The sequence below is a fragment of the Halichoeres trimaculatus genome, unplaced genomic scaffold, assembly GCF_033239565.1.
Source record: "Halichoeres trimaculatus isolate MK-OKI-2021-1 unplaced genomic scaffold, fHalTri1.1 fHalTri1_scaffold_12, whole genome shotgun sequence".
In the NCBI taxonomy this organism is placed as follows: domain Eukaryota; kingdom Metazoa; phylum Chordata; class Actinopteri; order Labriformes; family Labridae; genus Halichoeres; species Halichoeres trimaculatus.
The window spans coordinates 8,456,794-8,474,466 of record NW_027437190.1 but is presented as its reverse complement, the minus strand read 5'-3'; the positions used below and the strand labels follow the sequence as shown (position 1 = coordinate 8,474,466).

At 40.8% G+C, this 17,673-nt stretch overlaps 1 protein-coding gene across 50 annotated transcripts in view; it reads left to right on the top strand.

The window, feature by feature from the left end:
* rims2a (regulating synaptic membrane exocytosis 2a) overlaps nucleotides 1–17,673 on the top strand; it is a 196,227-nt gene that overhangs the window by 93,040 nt on the left and 85,514 nt on the right. For 38 of the 50 annotated variants that reach the window (XM_074683235.1, XM_074683225.1, XM_074683252.1 and 35 more), the window contains 3 exons: nucleotides 965–1,905; nucleotides 14,472–14,683; nucleotides 15,955–16,074. In XM_074683235.1, coding sequence (XP_074539336.1) covers nucleotides 965–1,905; nucleotides 14,472–14,683; nucleotides 15,955–16,074 — 1,273 coding nt within the window. Of the gene's footprint in view, nucleotides 1–964; nucleotides 1,906–14,205; nucleotides 14,274–14,471; nucleotides 14,684–15,954; nucleotides 16,075–17,673 lie in introns of all 50 variants that reach the window. The other 12 variants (XM_074683234.1, XM_074683230.1, XM_074683238.1 and 9 more) reach the window with 1 other exon arrangement.

Below are 17,673 nucleotides of genomic sequence, written 5' to 3'. Positions count from 1 at the left end.
AAGTTTTTGAATTTATGAAATAGTATATGCAATGTCTACATTTTTTGGATTTTGTGAAAAAAATGCAAAAAAAAAAAAAATCAAATTTTAAAAAATTTTAACAAATAAAACAAATGAAATTCAAAAATTGGCAAAAGATTTCAAAATTAAAAAATGGCTAAAAATTGAATCAAATTTCTTAAAAAAAAAAAAATTGAAACTGTCCAAGATTTGCAAATAACAAAAAACAAAAACAAAAAACAAAAACAAAAAAACAGTTGATTTCCAAACTTTAAAAACTTGCAACATCAAATACAAAAATGACATTTCAAAATTGATTGAAATTTCAAAAACTTTGAAAATTGGAAAAATTCCCCCAGTATTCCTGGTTGAACTTTCCAAAATTTGAAATAATTTTGAAAAATTTGAATATTCAAAAATTTCCTAAATTAAAAAAACAAAATGAGTTTTATCTTACCAGGAGTGTAAAACTTGAGGTTGGCCATGGAAAGTTGGTGAGCTGTTGATGTTGTAGAAGGTGAAGTAGAGCGGTGGTAAGCTTTATTAAAAATGTGATGCATATTCAGTTCAACAAACCGTTAACGCGTGGCTTTATCTTGTGTCAATGTCTTTTATCATCAATACCCTCTGTAGGAAAAACTAAAAAAAAAAAAAATTCAATAAAATGTTTTAAAGCTACAAGAAGCCAAAGCAAAGGAGTCAAAGAGCTGCAGGTTGCAGACCCCTGCTATAGACCATAGACACCAAAGGCTTCAGTCTCAGCAGATTTTCACAGTAAACAGTGATGACACTCTATGAGCAGTGTGGTGGTGGATATATTCCGACAGAAAACTGGCAAACATGTGTTGTGATCATGAACATGAACAGGTTTTTAAGTAAAAACAGTCCAAACCTGAACAACGTGTGAAGAAATCAGTTTACAGACTAATAATTTCTGTTCTTTTTCTCCATCTCTGGTCTACAGGAAACGAAGTCCGTCTGCATCCAGGGATCCAAACCAAAAATACGACCAAAGGGAGGGGGGCGACCACTCACAGTATGCCCCGACAGACGGCAGTATGCCTAGATCACCGTCTGACTATGGGGATGGGGACCCCCGGCGGGCTCCGCGGGGCCCACACATGTACCCAGATGTGGATGCAGCACGAATGGGCTACCGGGACCGGCGGGGTCCCGGGCGCTGGCACTCCCAGGAATACCCGCTGGACCAGGAGCTAGATGGACCACCGAGCGAGTATGACCTGCAGCGGCAGCGCCAGGAGGAATTCCAAACTCGGTATCGTAGCGACCCCAACTTGGCACGGTATCCTGTGAAGCCGCAGCCCTACGAGGAGCAGATGAGGATGCACGCTGAGGTTGGGCGCCTTAGGCACGAACGTCGCCATAGTGATGTGTCCCTTGCTTACACGGAGCAGGATGAACCGGGCCCCATCCGGCTGTCTCGACAGCATCTCACTGAGCGCAGGCCGCCCATGGTGGGACAGCGCTCTTACTCCGTCGACCGCTCCTCTCCGGGGCCAATGGGTCCTGGCCTTGGGGGCCACAGAACCTCTAATCACAGCCCCCCTACGCCTCACCGTAGCCCTGTACTGGGAGACAGATCAGGGGACCTGCGGAGGGGCGACATGGGGGATCCGATGAGGAGGCAGCAGCACCACTTGGACCCTAGTTCAGCTGTCCGCAAGACAAAGAGGGAGAAAATGGAGAGCATGTTGAGGAATGATTCTCTCAGCTCAGACCAGTCGGAGTCTGTGCGCCCACCACCCCCAAAGCCCCACAAAACTAAGAAGGGAGGAAAGATGCGGCAGGTGTCGCTGAGCAGCTCGGAGGAGGAGCTGGCCACCACGCCAGAGTACACCAGCTGTGAGGACGTGGAGATAGAGAGTGAGTCAGTCAGTGAGAAAGGTAAGGGCCACAGTCACCATCACTCTTCTTCTGACACTTTCACTCTGATCCATTGATTTATTGACTGTCAGATGATGCAGTAATGTTCAGTCATGTTTTAATGCTATACCTGGTGAAATGTTGTGTGGAAATAATGACTTCTGATAATGATTAACTGTTGTTGCTGTCTCATATTGATTCATGCTGCTGTCGACTGAGATATGACCTGCAGATTCCCCAGTCTACAGTCTCTCTGTGTGCTCTGTGTCTGTTTATATGTGCACTGATGGATGCAGGGCTCATTATTTTCATGAACATAATGATTGAAAGCTGATGTTTACAGACTTTGGATATTTTTAACATCAGTAATATTAAAATTTGAATAATCTTTTGTTTTTCTAGCCACTAATTGACACAGTAGCTGTGTTATTCCTTCATGCTTCTGTTATTTCCCAGCTTTGTACCTCAAACTAATGAGCTAATGGCTTAAAAAAATCTTCTCTTTTACATAACCTCATATTTTCTTATTCCAAATCTTTGAGAAGTGAAAGCAATGAGCCTTATATCACTTTTGTATAATGTAATCTTGAGTCTTCCTAACAGCTCTCGTGCGTCTGAGGAGGAGCTGGGTTCTCTCATGAGTCTGCCAGATATGTTTCCATGTGGATGGATGTTTATATGTGTATGGCTGTGATTGAATGTGCATATACTGCTCTCAGGGCCCCCTCTTGTGCTGCACTGATATGACACTACATCACAGGTCCTTACTCAGCTGTCTAACACCATCATTCTGTCGTTAGGCTGAGTGTTACACGGCTGACGGGGTTATAGAGGAGGAGGAGGAGGAGAGGGCAGGCTGTGTTTCTTCTTAGTGAAATACACTACATTAACAATTAATGTATACTTTGTTAATTACCTGTATGTAGTTTTACTTATGTATACCATTCCTCCTTAGCTTATGCATCCTCCTGGGACAGAGGCCTTGTATGTGCTATAACTTAATAACTGTGACCCATTTACAGAACAGAGGTTTTAATGCACAGTCTTGTGATTTTCCAGTTATTGTAGTTACATTATCTTTGGCTTTCAGAAATGAACAACAGTTTGACATCAAGGTGATTGGAAAACAAAAGTTTACCTTAAGTAGCTGCTTTCCCCCTGTTTAGATCATTTGTTTTCTAAAACACATGGATTTCTAAACAGGATTAGGATTATAAAAACTTTAAATGAAGCCTTAAACTCCTCAGTGGAAATCTCCCGACAGAGAAAGCCCTCCTTCTCATGATATTCTACTTGTATGAGCAATATTGTGCAAGATCAGCTGCAGCCTCGTCCTCCTATTGCTGCATTTATTCTGGGACATACCCTGACTCTAATTAATACATAAAGAAGCCTGTCAGATGTCCATGCTTAAAGTCAAGTCAAGTCAAGTCAGCTTTATTTATAGAGCACCTTCAAGAAGACAGCAGTCGATCAAAGTGCTGTACACAAATACAAAGAAATAAGTTAATATAACAATAAAAACAATAAAAAGATAGAAGAACATTGTAATAAAACAGTAAAAATTTCAAAACTAAAAACTAAGGTGCCAGTGTTTTATAAGAGCTCATTGATGAAACGCCAGGGAGAAAAAGTGGGCCTATAAGGAAGATTTAAAAATCTCTATGGTCGGGGAGACTCTTATATGTATGGGGAGACTGTTCCACAGTCTGGGGGCAGCTGCTGCAAAGGCCCTGTCACCTCTCGACTTGAGTCTGGTTTTGGGAACCTCCAACAGCAGCTGGTCAGAAGATCTAAGGGCTCTGATTAGGGAGTATAGATGTAGCATGCTTAAAGCATCCTCTCCACTCATATATTTGAAGGTTTTGGGGGTTTTTTTGCTCTTTTTTTGCTGTATTGCAGTTTAGTACTGTTACAAAAAGTGGCAGGGATTAGAGATCTTGGCTGAAATAGTTGAGTCAAACAATGATGCTGATTCTGGAAAAAACAAGAGCTTTTGCAGGCAGACAAAGCAAATCTATGAAAATTGTAGAACTTTTTTAAATATACTTTATAAATATCAACGAAAATTAGAAATTGCCATCAGTTGCTTCATCAAACTCTTCCTTCTCACTGATATGTTAGCACACTTTCCAATAGGGTGACTGCATTCAGTCTCAGGTTCCAAAGGATCATCATCAAAAGCGTTAGTTAGCCTGAAGACTGCCCCACCTGGTTGGATGATGTAATTACATATTTATTTAGTTGTCTGACTCAAGGGGCAACACCAGGTCTAAAAAAATGAAGCCTATGCGGATGTGCTAAAAGCTGCAGTTCGTTGACGATCTGCTTGAGGCTGACTACAGAAAGACCAGAAACCCCCATCACACCAAACCAAAAAAGAAGAAGAAGAAGAAAAAAAAGCTTTTACAGTATTAGCCAGGTTGAAAAATACCGCTAGGATCTGAAAATCACTAATTTCCCTTTTGGCACACACTGTATGGACATGAATTTTTTTAATAACTCAATTTTTTGAAGATATTTAGATCATGAGTTTGTCCAATCAGGGATGCAGCTCACATGACTGATAGGTCTGGTGCCCTTTACCTGTTAGTGAGGATGCTCAAAGCCCGCCTCTTGAGTTGGCATTTCCAATATGGCTCCCGCCAAAGACTGGCTTCTTTACTCTGTATCAGAAACAGACAGGTGACGTTGAGGAGACTATGTCCATATATCACAGAGCCCATGGTCAGACCTCTTATTACAGCAGCCTGTTCCTCGTACATGGCATAAACACGAAATACAAAAAAAAGTTAAAGAAATTGTTGCATAAGTATTTAAATGCCAATCTAAGGTCTGGAATAGAAGAACGGGAGGAGTAAAGTTCAGATTAGTCTACTTTCATGCTCCATCTTCGTTGTGTGAGTCCAGGTAGATAGACTTTGGTTTTTCCTGAATGCATGAATGCAATGGAGAATACATGGGTGCCTGTTCTGCTACTTCAGGTTTATTTAGAAAACGACACTAACTCATACGCTACAAGCTTGCAGATTTGTTACTCTGAACAACTTTAACAACAGGAACAACCGGTTTAAGATCAGGCCCTGGATGCTCTGGTAGAAAATCCTCCCGGTCCTCTGCTGTAGTGGTCATTTATACCACATTAAGATGAAGCTGTGAACTTTGAATTAAAAATATGTCTTTCAAATTAGATGAGTTTCCCTTAAGATAATACTCCAGTAAATAAATGATGCTCAGAGTATTGTCTGAAGTGAATTTACTTTGTGTCTGTCCGGCAGTCGTAGCAGTACACCAAAGCGTGTACCACATCCTCAGAAAGTTAAAGTAGACGGGGGGAGGTATCCACCTGGTCTGCTCTGTTGTATAACTGTCCTCACTAAAGGAAGCAGCCCAGCACCAGTGTTACATTATTGATGTGGGAGTTTCCAGGTTTACAGGAAGCCATAGTACAAAAATAGGGAGAGAAGCAGGCTGTTTGGAGGGTCAGAGTTTCTGTTGTTTCTGTCTGCTTCTGTCTGCCTCCTCCACAGGTCAGCCTGTGTGGGAGACAGAGGTAAAACAAAGGATGGAGCTGAACCTTTAACCTGAATAAGTATAGCTGTTCCACCTGCTGAAGAACTTACTGACTGACAGCTGATTGTTTTCACTTTAGTTTGTTGGTTCGATTTGACATAGACGATACATCTGCAGAGTCAGAGATGGCTAAAAAAGCTCATGTACATCAGTAGTCATTGGAAAAGATCTGAAAACAATAGAAACAAATATAGTAGGTGTGCACTGGTAATGTTTTGAGTAAAAGACAAAAATGAGTACATATGGAATTACTGAAGTAAATATTCATTTAAACTAGGAGTGTTTAAATGTTTAACAGCAGTTTGGTAAAAAAAATGCTTCAATATTTACAGAAATGACTATTTGATTGCAAAATGTTAAACCTTGTAGACTGAATCATAGTTTAGCTTAAGTGCTAAGTTTGGACTGATACTTTCCTATCGGCGCCGATACCTGACACCAGGATTGGATTGGTGCATCCTTAAAATATACTCCATAATTAACGATACTTTAAATAATTGACAGTTGCATAATTTTATGGCATAATTATGTGTGACGTGAAATGTTGCATGCAGGGAGCTTGATAAATGGCTTAGAAACTTCTACTGAACCATAGCGTCCTTGTTTGCTCTGTGTCATAGAAGACCCCACTTTGTATCTAACAACAGAGAGGGGATGCTAACTCTGGGCCTGAAAATAAGACACATGTCTGAAAAAACACTGGCAATTATGGGTTTGGCATGCTTCAAACTGCACTCACCGGCAGATTTTCCCGGAACGTGTGGACAAAAATATTTTGAAAAAAGAATGAGGGAGGATATTCATGTTTGAAAATACCCAGCTACGTGTGAACAAAGCCATAAATGCATTCTTTTTTAATGAACGTTGCATCAATCAAAAGTGAAATGCACAGGCTTTCAAAAGGAAAAAGATTTGTTGAAATGAAGCAACAGAAAAAATATCCACCAAACACAGATTGTCTGCTGTTGCTTCAAACTCTACCTTTGAGTTAGAGAAAAGATTTAAGTTTCTGTGACGGGGCAGCAGTATTTGTTTACATTTTACCACCATGCTAAGTCTCTGCAATTTTTTTCAATTTCTGGCTCTGTATTACCAGAATGTAGTTGTCTTCTTTTTTGCTATATGTACAGCCATCATTCTTCTCCTCTTGTTATGTGCTGTGGTTAGCAAACAGCTTTAGGATACGCTTCAGCCACTGTCTGGCAGGAAGACTGTATTACAATTACACTTAATTGAAAAAAAACAACAAAATTTATGATAATGTTTTAATTACATAATGAATAGTCAATGCTTTGAAAATCATGACCCATATCTACTAAACTCTTACAGTCCAAACCTCTGTTTTTAAAATTGGTCTTAAATCTGTATCAAGTGAAGTTACATTATGCAACACCCAAGATACTGACCCCAAATTTTTCATCATGACCTGTGAAAAAGTTTCACTTCGACTCCAGCTCTCTTGGATAATTCATCAGCTTCTACTTTGGTTGAAACATTGTAAAAAAAAGTGAAAATGTACAAAAAAAATTAGATCTTCCATCAAGGACAGAACCAGAACAGCTGATTCAGTGTTTGGATTGTTGGATATGTAGTAACATGTGGAGCTGAGAGAAGAATGAGCTTTAAAAAGAGGGCTAGGAGCATTTTTGTCCATATGTGACCTGTGAGTGTCTGGTTTTGTGCACTTATCTTCACCAGGCAGAGGGATGTGGTGTTTGTGTGTGTGTGTGTGTGTGTGTGTGTGTGTGTGTGTGTGTGTGTGTGTGTGTGTGTGTGTATGTGTGTGTAAAAGCAGGCTAAGTAGGGTGTATCTCATTCTCTAAAATCTCTGATACCCCCAGGGGTCCACTGAGGAAGTACTGGGTTTTGATGGGTTCAGAAGGAGGGGAGATCAAGAGGAGGAGGAGACTGTAATGGTCCTGGCTTGTGCCTGTGAGCACTGGAGACTGATTTATCACAGTGCTCTTTTCCCTGTGTTTTCCTCTATATTGACTCTCTTGACTTTCAGTCTCATAATAGTGCTGAACAGACAGAAAAGGGCAGGCCGGCAGAGGTGGATATGGTGAAGTGACAGGATCGCCTTAGTTACATCAACATGAATCCCTTTGTGCTGTGGCGCCTGAAGATGTCAGTCAGTTCCTGAAAACATCTCCTGATCAGATCCCTGTATTAGTGATTGGCTGATGTGTTTTGTCCTTAATGTGGGAGCAGTTGTGTCTTTTGTTTTGTTTCAGATCTGCCTCCTCTACGGGGTTCCACATGACACTGTGTCACCTTTCGAGCAGAGTGACTATGTCTAAACATACACACAGTTTCACCCCGGCCTCTTTTCTGCTCCTGCCCCTTGAATTGTAGTAAAAACAGCATCAATAATTAATGATCCAATTAATAGTTTACACTGGTTTTTATTGAGCTGTCAAAGTGATGGAGAGCCTGCTGGTAGTGAACTCGGCCACTGCCTGCGCTCTGCCTTCGCCCTGAATCAGCACTTTGCGAGGCTTCGGAGCCGGGGCGAAACGGCAGGGTTGGGCGCAGACTGCTGATGCTCACAATTTATGGCCATGATGAGTTTCCTGCTCCCTGAAAAACCACATTGCCTTGCTGGGGATCGGTGCCCAATTGTGGCATGCTGCTGGTAACAAAGCTTTGGAGGAAGACAGCAGAAGGGCTGCGAGAGCCTCCATAAACTCTCTTTGACAGACAGTGAGGATCAAGGAGGGGTCTGAGGGCAGAGCACTGAGGTGTCAGGTACAACAGGCACAGCTTGAGATAAAAACGCCTTTGATTTAACCTCACGATAAAATTTTTTGACAACAATAAACACAGAAAACCTTCCTCTCTCAGCCTAATGTTATTTGCATGGCATGTTTCTGCCTCTCCCTAATCAAAAATGCAAGCCCTCAGCTGTTTGGACTATTTAGACCACATTAGGCAAGTGACTGGTTCGATAAGAGTGTCATCCACGCTGAGCTGTGGCTGTGGTGTTTATGCTGCCGACAGAACAGCAGCTTGCAGGCAAGGAGGGTAATCACTTTTGTCAGCTGTGGGTTAGAGGGCCACAGAGGGCAAAGCCCGTCTGGAGACATCCATGACGTTTTATCACTGGCAAACTGTGCACAGTTAGTCGCTTAAACACCTCCTTGGACTGATTGACAGATAGTGTCAGAGTATGAGGAAAGAATGAAAATGTGTTTGTTTAGCTCAAATTGACCTGCACCTTGTGAGATGTGAAGCCCCTAAAGCTTGGGCACGCATGTGGTTTAAGAGTTATAAGCAAACCAAAGTAAAGAATGAGAAGTGATTTGGCAGATCATACACTGGAAACTTTAAAACATATGAATAAAATTCTATGACTTTTGTAGGCATGTCATATCCCTATTCATTCATTTATTTAGAGAAGCAAAGTTTTTTAGAATCCTTCTTTTTTTAATCCAAACTATGGATGGGCCTTTTAATGCTACACATAGCTTATCAATACTGCTCAAACCGTATATTGCACTTCTTCTTCTCCTTTTGGCTCAATACTTTCAAATCAATCTACTGTGCCTTCATGTATCTGCACTGATTACTGCAACTTGTTTGCTCAAAGTAGCCCTATCTCATAGGTACCTGATTTTCAGCACCTGGTGGTACAGCAGAAAAAGATGGTCAGCATTGGCAGAGCAGATTTGGCAACTATTTTATGGGTTCAGTCTTTTAACTCGGCTCTGCTGCTCATCTTATAGGCCATGTCCACACGTAGCTTGGTATTTGGGAAACCACATATATTTTTATACATTTAGGCCTGCTCTCCACATGAAACTGCAGTTTTACATCACTGAAAACGATGTGCTCTGAAAACTCCTGCCACAGTGAAGATTTTAGAAAACTCTGATTTTTTGGTTTCGTGTAGATGCTGGAGAACTGAGTTTTTGGATCTCAAACGTTACAGCTGAATGACAAGGACTCGTTCTGATTGGATGGCACAAGTTTCACACTTTAAACCCCAGTCACCAGCAGATTTGCCTGGTATGTGTGGACAAAATTGTTTTTAAAAACAAACAAGGTTGGGGATATTGGTTTTTGAAAATACCCAGCTACGTGTGTACAAACCCATAAATGCATGTTCTTTACATATGTGGCATCATTCAAAAGTTAAATGCACAGACTTTCTAATGCAAAAAGATTTATTGACATGAAGCAACAGAAAAAATAATCCACCAAACACAGACTGTCTTACTTCTTGTGCTGTGTTTAGCAGAAACTCACAGAGGCTGCTGTTTCTTCTATCTCCACCTTTAAGTTGGTGTTTCTGTGGTGCAGCAGTGTTTGTTTTCGTTTACCACAATGCTTAGTCTTTGCAATTTTCAGCCATTTATCTGTATTTTCAGAGTGAAAATTATTTTGAAAGTCATCTTCTTCTTTTGCTATATGATGCAGCCATCATTCTTCTTCTCTTGTTATGCAATGTGGTTAACAAACAGCTTTAGGATGCGCTTCAGCCACTGTCTGGCAGGGAGGGTGTATTACAACCGTGCTAAACTAAGATTCATAATAATGTTTTGATAACATAATAAATATTTGATGCTTTTAAAATTATGACCCATCCCTAAAGCTTCGAGCTAAACTTTTACAGTCCAAACCTCTAGTTTCAGAATCGGTCTTAAATCTGTTGTTAGTGAAGTTACATTATACAACACTTGAAATGCTAACCCCAAATTTTTCAAGATGACCTGTGAAAAAGTTTCACTTTTACTGCAGCTCTCTTTGATAATTCACCAGCTTCTATTTTGTTAGAAACATTGTACAAAAAAGTGATAAACATGGGTAAAAGTGGTACGTCTTATTACTGATTTTTCATTGTTCTTGTTAAAAAAGTGTAAACAAGATCCTTGATGTATCCAATTGGGTTTTAAATTTTCCTTTTTTTTTGGCTTAAATGTTTTGACCTTGTCAGGGGAGTTTAAGACAGGAAGTACTTTTACACAGTAGCTGTCTTTGTCTGGCTTTGTCCATACTTCTTCTCTTTTCTTTTGAGAATCACTTCTTACCTCTTTATCGTTGTATACTCCAGCCTCGCACTGCCTCCTTCTTTACATTGAGGGCCTGTCTATTTTTAAACTTTTCCATCAGAGTTCCCTGATTTCCCTGAGATTGAATCCTTAGCCAGATAATGCCTGAAGGAGGCCTGTCCTGTATAGATCCATTAGTTTGTACAAGTCTTTGAAGGGGAAGTGAAGTGTGAGTAATGTGATGTATAAAGCTGCGGCCCTGCACAAGTGAAGTATTTTCAGATGACCTTACCTGTTCCTGTAGCCCTGAGGTTCATTGCAGCCACCAGCATTCATGTAAATACAAAGCTTCATTTACATCCAGTTAGAGTAAAACTGTGTTGGTTTCATAACTGTCGTACCAGTTAGCTGCATCTCACAGAAGTCTCAGGACAAAGAAAAGACCAGTTTGTCTGCAGTATCTCTCTGAACTGAAATGATTTCTCCGTCGTACCACAGCCTCATCGTTCAGTCTGTTTTTACTTCCATAATTCTCTCCTGTGGGAATCTAAGCACCACCTCCAGATTCAATTTTTTACACTCATCTAATTAGCTGGGATTTTTAAGCCTCTTAATCAAATTGAAGGTGCTCTTCATCTCTCTGCTCTGTGCGTCCACTTGGGAGAGCAGGACATATCTGTTAGAACAGGAAAGTTAGTTTTGCATGCAAAGCTTACCGGCTGATCAAATACTTACTGTGAGTTCATTGTTATGGAAACATCAAAATGAAGGTTATAGATAATGATTTACCCACAAAAAGTGCTTCCCTTACTTCCCTTCTCTAAAATCGTTATCCTAACTTAAGCGTACATACCACATACTTTTGCTCAGCCTCTTTTCTTCAAGCTGTGAGTCCGCAGGTGCTAAGTACAGACGTTGTAATGGGAGCTTCTTTAAGCTCTGTCTGGTTGCACTTTAGATTGAGGTCAGTTTAAGTACAGCAGTCTGAAAGTCCAGTTAAACACAGCAGACTTCTGCATGCTGTGTCTGTCGGATGATGAAAAATGTGACCTGCTAATGTTTTATCAAAGCATTAAGGTGTCTTGTCTCATACTAACCCACCATGAGTGAAGACCTGGCAGCATTTATTCAGTTACGGTGAGAATATACCTTCTCAAACAGACAGAAAACTCGAGCAGGACCAGACTCATGTGAAATAGAGACTGTCTTAGGGATAGAGGAGAGAGCAGAAAGAAAGAGACATGGAAGGAGTTCATAGTTCAGTGTTGTAGTGATCATGATGATGGGGACACTATTAATAGTCGTAGTAATTGCGGTCTGGTAGGTCTAAGGCAGCAGGCTGTCTACAGCAACAATCTAGGGAGCAACCTATTGCTCAATCCAGGAGACAATGACAGACAGTACGGACCAGTCTGTGTGCTCAGTATTTATCATTCCTGAGATTGGGATTGCTATGTCTGTTTATAAGTCAATGGGCTCAGCTTAGCTGGGGATCTCAATGTGTGATACAGCGCTCAAAGAGACGTGTGAATCAGGTCCACCTCAGAGACACACCGTCTGTAGGCAGATAACTTTGAGGCCAAAAAGGTTTGTGATTATTTGACACATATCGAGGCAATTTAAAGAATTGAATTAGGGGAGCAATAAAGTAGTATGATAATTTCATCACTGAAACAAGAGAAACTCCAGGACTCGCCTAGAGTCTTTGGTCATTAATTTTAATGAGACATTGGGAATAACCTATGTAAAGTAGGTCCTTTCAATCAAAATGTCAGATACAGAAAATAAAACAAGTTGAACAGCCACCTTTAATTTTCCATACATGCTGACTACTTTAAGTGTCTAGCTCATGTGAAACTATATCTAGGAAACACCTAACTGTATTTTCGTTATTAAATAGAAACAGAAAAATTATGAGGTGTCCCCCACATTGATGAAGCTTAAAGCATTTGACACAAAAAGCAGATGATGAAAAGAGTAACTGTCCATGTATTGTTGAGTCAAAGTCAGTTTTAAGTTCATACAGGGTTTAACCACAGCAAATACCACTTTGTTTGAGAAGAGGTCAGATAGAATCAGCTAAACCTGACTTTAGAAGTTCTGTAGCATCCCAATAAGCAGAAGTGTCGTTATCTTACTTAAGTAAGGTATCTATACTTTACTTGAGTAATTTTTTTTTTTTTTTGCCAACCTTTTACCTCTACTCTTTACATTTTCAGGCAAATATCTGTACTTTCTACTTCACAAGTTTTAAAAATAGCCTTGCCACTCCAGTTTCATTCCAGCTTGTCATTGTTCAAAAAGACACACACCAAAAACAGTAAAAACCTGTCCCAAAATCACTGAAACCACATCATCCGGAAAGAGACAATTTGATTGTGGATGAATGAGATGTATAAACATAATACCATTCCAACACCCTATTGGTTTGTACACGATCCATCACACCTGCACATGACACAAATCACGCCACACTTCAGCTGTGACAAAACAGATGTAGGTAGCATAGTATGAAGATGTTCGTGGCAGAGACTGAGGAGGGGGATGAACTGTATGAACTATATGAATTATAGGCTCCTGTGGCACAGCCTCAGCTTTTGACCTTAATGGCATTTTCCACCCTTGAAGTTACTTTTACTTTTATACTTAAAGTAGTTTTGAAACCAGTACTTTTACACTTCTTAAGTAAAAAGCTTGAGTTGATACTTCAACTTTTACAAAAGTCTTTTTAAACCCTTGTATCTACACTTTTACTTGAGTAATGAATGTGAATACTTTTGACACCTCTGCCAATAAGTCTAAAAATTACTGTCCGCAATACTGCTGACACCATATTAATTGTCAAAACAAAGAAATACATAAACTTTAAAGAGGAATAGCATTCCCAAATGTTTATCCAGTTTTTATTTGATTTGATTTGATTCTCTAGATCACTTTTTTAAACATCTGGCCTGGGACTACAGACAGAAAAAAAGCTTTTTGGCTAACTTGCAAATTTCCAAGAGTGTTAGTAAATCTGCACTGTCCCTTTAAATAAAGTCAATTAGAAGAATTAAATGATTATGCTGTTGTAGTCTGTCCAGTCTTTCACACACGTTTATGTACGGACTGCAGAGGCTGCCATGTAATGTGACATTCTACCCATTAGTAGTGATGTAATCCCATTTACTCATAGAGTTTAGTGTCTTGCCCAAGAGCGCTTTGACAGCAGTTGCTAGTGAAAAGACCTCAGGCGATCGATGACTGGAAGGCATCTGGGCCTACATCTGAAACATGGATACACCAACACATGAAACAATAAGTTTGGGGGAGAAAAACTAAAAAAAAAAAAAAAAGACAAACATGGCAAAATGAAGTCAAATGGTGTGTTGTGTACAAGGTTAAAACACAATGTCTGAACAAAATAAAAGTTTCATTTCTCTTTTTCATAAAGATTAATTTTGAGGTTTTAATGTCCTGCTGGAATGATAAGGAACAAGTTCAAAAAACTATTATTATTTTACAGTCTAAGCCATATCAGTGTGTTGTTACCTGAGCAGCATTTTTCTGCCTCCTCCTTAAAGTTGTAAAGGGTGATTCTGAGCAGTATGTGAGAGTGTGTGTGCGTGTGTGTGTGTATTATGACTGAATGAGTTGTTAGTCCTGTGTGTGAGTGTTTTGTGTGATCCTGTCCGTACGTTGTGCTCTGTGGTGTCCTCACTGCTCCCTCTTGCTGTCCTCTCTCGTGAACGTGCGCCCTTTCCCCCCCACCTTACAGGAGATTTGGATGGCCATTGGTGGGACCATGCATCTTGGCATAGCAGCGAGGCCTCCCCAATGTCTTTGGTGAGACATGTGGAGCCCTGCCTTGACCCCCCCCTCCCATGCCCTTTGACCCCCATCTCTCTCTCCTTCTCTCTGTCTCTCTCCTCCCCACCCTCCCCTCTCCAACAGTCTTTTGTCATTTCATGTTTCCTTCGTTTTATTTACACCTTTGCATGTTTTTTTTCTGTTTTTCTTTCTGTTTTTATCCCACACCTGTAGGGGACAGTCAAAGGGGAAAAAGAAAAACTATTGAGCAAGCATTTATGTCCGAGCCGACACACACCTTATCTGAGAGGCAAAAGAAAATGGTGCGCTTTGGGGGCCACTCATTTGAAGAGGACTTGGCATGGTGTGAACCGCAGGTTAAAGACTCGGGAGTTGATACGTGCAGTAGCACAACCCTAAACGAGGAGCATAGCCATAGTGAGAAGGTACTGAGACAATCTAGCCTGCATTTTGTTTTTATGATTTATGACCTACCCATCCAGTCTTTGTTTGCTATTTGTCACCAAGTGTAAATAGGTGAGATGTTTTGTTATTATATTATGATTTTGTTATTATTTTAACTTTATTTGACGTTGTTTAAATGGATTTACCTTGAGATTTCGTTCCTTTTTGTTTTCCGGTGACTTGTGGCTTCACCTAGCTTGGTGTTGCCTTAAAACAGTCTCTTGGGGACACCCTCTTGCTTGCTACCTGTACTTGCTGTTTTGCTCCCCAATCAGAAACTACACATCTTGCAGTTGTTGTAAAAGAAGAGCATCGATACACAACCTCTCTGTTTGTCATGGCACACAGGAATGTGGGTCTCTCCTAGTTGCATGCTGGTTCTCCTCCGTATGTTGTGTTCTTGCTCTGCAGCGGTCCTTTTTAGCGCAGTTGGAACACCTCTACTCAGGCCCGTTCCTTTTCACTCTGCTACCCTACCCCACAGCACCCAGTCCAGACAGAACCTGCCCCCTGCTCAACTTTCCACTCACTTCTAGAGCAAAACCCAGTTATTGTAAGAACACAAAACAGGAAAGACTGGAATTGTTTTGCACAAAAAACTGAAACATTTGTTTTTCTTTTTTCCCTTCCACTGCGCGTCTGTGACTTCACCCTACCTGTGTCTCATGGCTTTACTCTGTGCCGTGTTTATTTCATCTGTTTAGATCTTTAAACTTGCACCTCATGGTCCAACTCATTTGTTCTTGTATCTTCACCTTTCCCCCCACTTTTTGCTATCTGCTTCCCCCTCACTATTCCACCTGACAGTGACTTAATGTTGTGTGTGATGCAGCACCGGGGTTAGACTCCAGTGTTCCTGCTCTGTTTGAAGAGCTGGTTGGAGGAGTGTTGGGGCTGCTTGCTTTACTCTGCATGGGATGCTGCATGAAGCTCACTCCACCCTCACACTGGCAGGTTCACACAAGCTCTAGAAATAACATCAAACACTACTGTGTGAGGTGTTTCCATCAATAGTTTTGCTCATGTTTAGCTGCAGAATAATACACGTTTCATCTTGTAGAAAATGAAAAACTATCTAAAAAGTTTACAGTCTTGGAGAGTCATCAGAGTTTGTGTGAATTGTTCCCCCTGAGTGAATACTTCCCCCGTGCCCCCTTTTCTCTATGAACACTGCTCTGCTTTGCTGTGAAGTAATCAAATTGGAGTGGATGAGTTGTTAAACAAAAGGTGTGTTGTTGCTCTGACCTTGTAGCACCCAGTGACGTGGCAGCCGTCCAAAGATGGAGATCGCTTAATAGGGCGAATTTTGCTCAATAAGCGCATGAAAGATGGAAGTGTGCCTCGAGACTCAGGAGCTCTGCTTGGTCTGAAGGTGAGCTGATAATGATTTTGTCAGTGTTGTCTATGAAGTAAGCAGGAATAAAAACGCTGAACATTTCAAACTGTGGCGCTGCATCATCAAGCTTTATGCTGGAGCTTCATCATTTTTCCAAAAGCAGGTTAAAAAATGTATTTTTCACCTTAAACCACCTTAGATGTGTGAGTTTCACTTTTTACTGTTTTCTTTTTCTGATAAAGCATTCTCCTTTCTCCAAATATTGATATTGTCTAAGTTCATTTCAGTGTTTGTGCTCATCATTCAACACACATTGAGGTTTCTGATTAATAGATTTGATATTTGATATTTACCTCCACCAAGAGGGTTATTTTTTGGGAGTTTGTCTGTTTGTCTGTGAACAACAAAACTCAAAAAGTTACAAACGGATCTTGATAAAATTTTCAGGAAATGTTCAGATTGGGATAAGGAAGAAGTGATTAAATTTTGGAGGTGATCTGGATCACCGTCTGGGTGTAGGACTTTTTTTTAAGGATTCTTTTTCATTGTGAGATAGGGCTGTTTTCACCATATGTGTATATAACTCCACCATAAATGGTCAGATTGCTTTGCAAAACAATACAAGACAAGGTCACCATAATTTCTGACAGATGTAAAAGTATGATCCAGATCCTGGCAATATTCTGGATACTAAGATCTGGAATATGAAATATGTACTGGGTCATCATACATTTTCAACACTGTCAGGTAACAAATTATCGTACAAACCTGCGACTAACACCAAATTGTAGCAGACAGTCTGCTGAAAGGGAGTATAACATTAAAGTAGGACTAAAGTGTTGGTGACAATCAGGATATGCTTGGTGGAGGTCTGACCTTTATTTTCCTGATTTCCCTTATTTCCAAATTTTTCTGATCCATATGAACAGCTCCAAGTAAATAAGAGAACATTACACTAGTTTATAAGTATTATTACTCCAAACGTGTGTGGTCTTGTGCATTTAGTGAAAACCCCACTTCCATTGGTCAGTATTTTAATTCCTGTGATTTAAACCTTGTGTCCCTCAGTTATCTGTCGCCATCCACCACATTGCCAAAGCGCGTCCCTGGATTTTGTTGTGGCAGATGCTTTGGTTTCCCTTCCCTTTTTCACTGTTATATAAATCTGTAGGTGGTGCACGCTGGTAAAAGAGCTGAGCAGTCAAAGTCCTCAGGAGCACGCTGGGCCATGAAGAGAGAAACAGGAAACAACAAGATGGGGAAAAATCATTACTGATTGAATGAGCCTCCTGAAATGGCATGTTTGTGTCTGCTCAGTGCCTCTGCGCGTTTCTGTCCGCTCAGCAGCAGCCAGCCAACTCGGCAATCTAGCCAGTCAGTCCATCAGTCAGGCTGCCAGCCTCGCCCTCACCGTCCATGTCTCTCCCTCCTCCTCCTCCTCTCTTCTCCTCCACAAGCCTCCCTCTTTGGCTCCAGCCTGTTACATAAAGCCATTTCATTTAGCAGACTTCCCTAAGCTCCTTTGTATGTTGGCATTCAGCTGCCATTAAGAGGGATTTTTATTTGTATGATGCCCATGTAAGCTGAGCAGAATGTAGTACAGCAGCTCAGGACTGTACAGTACAGCTCCAGCCC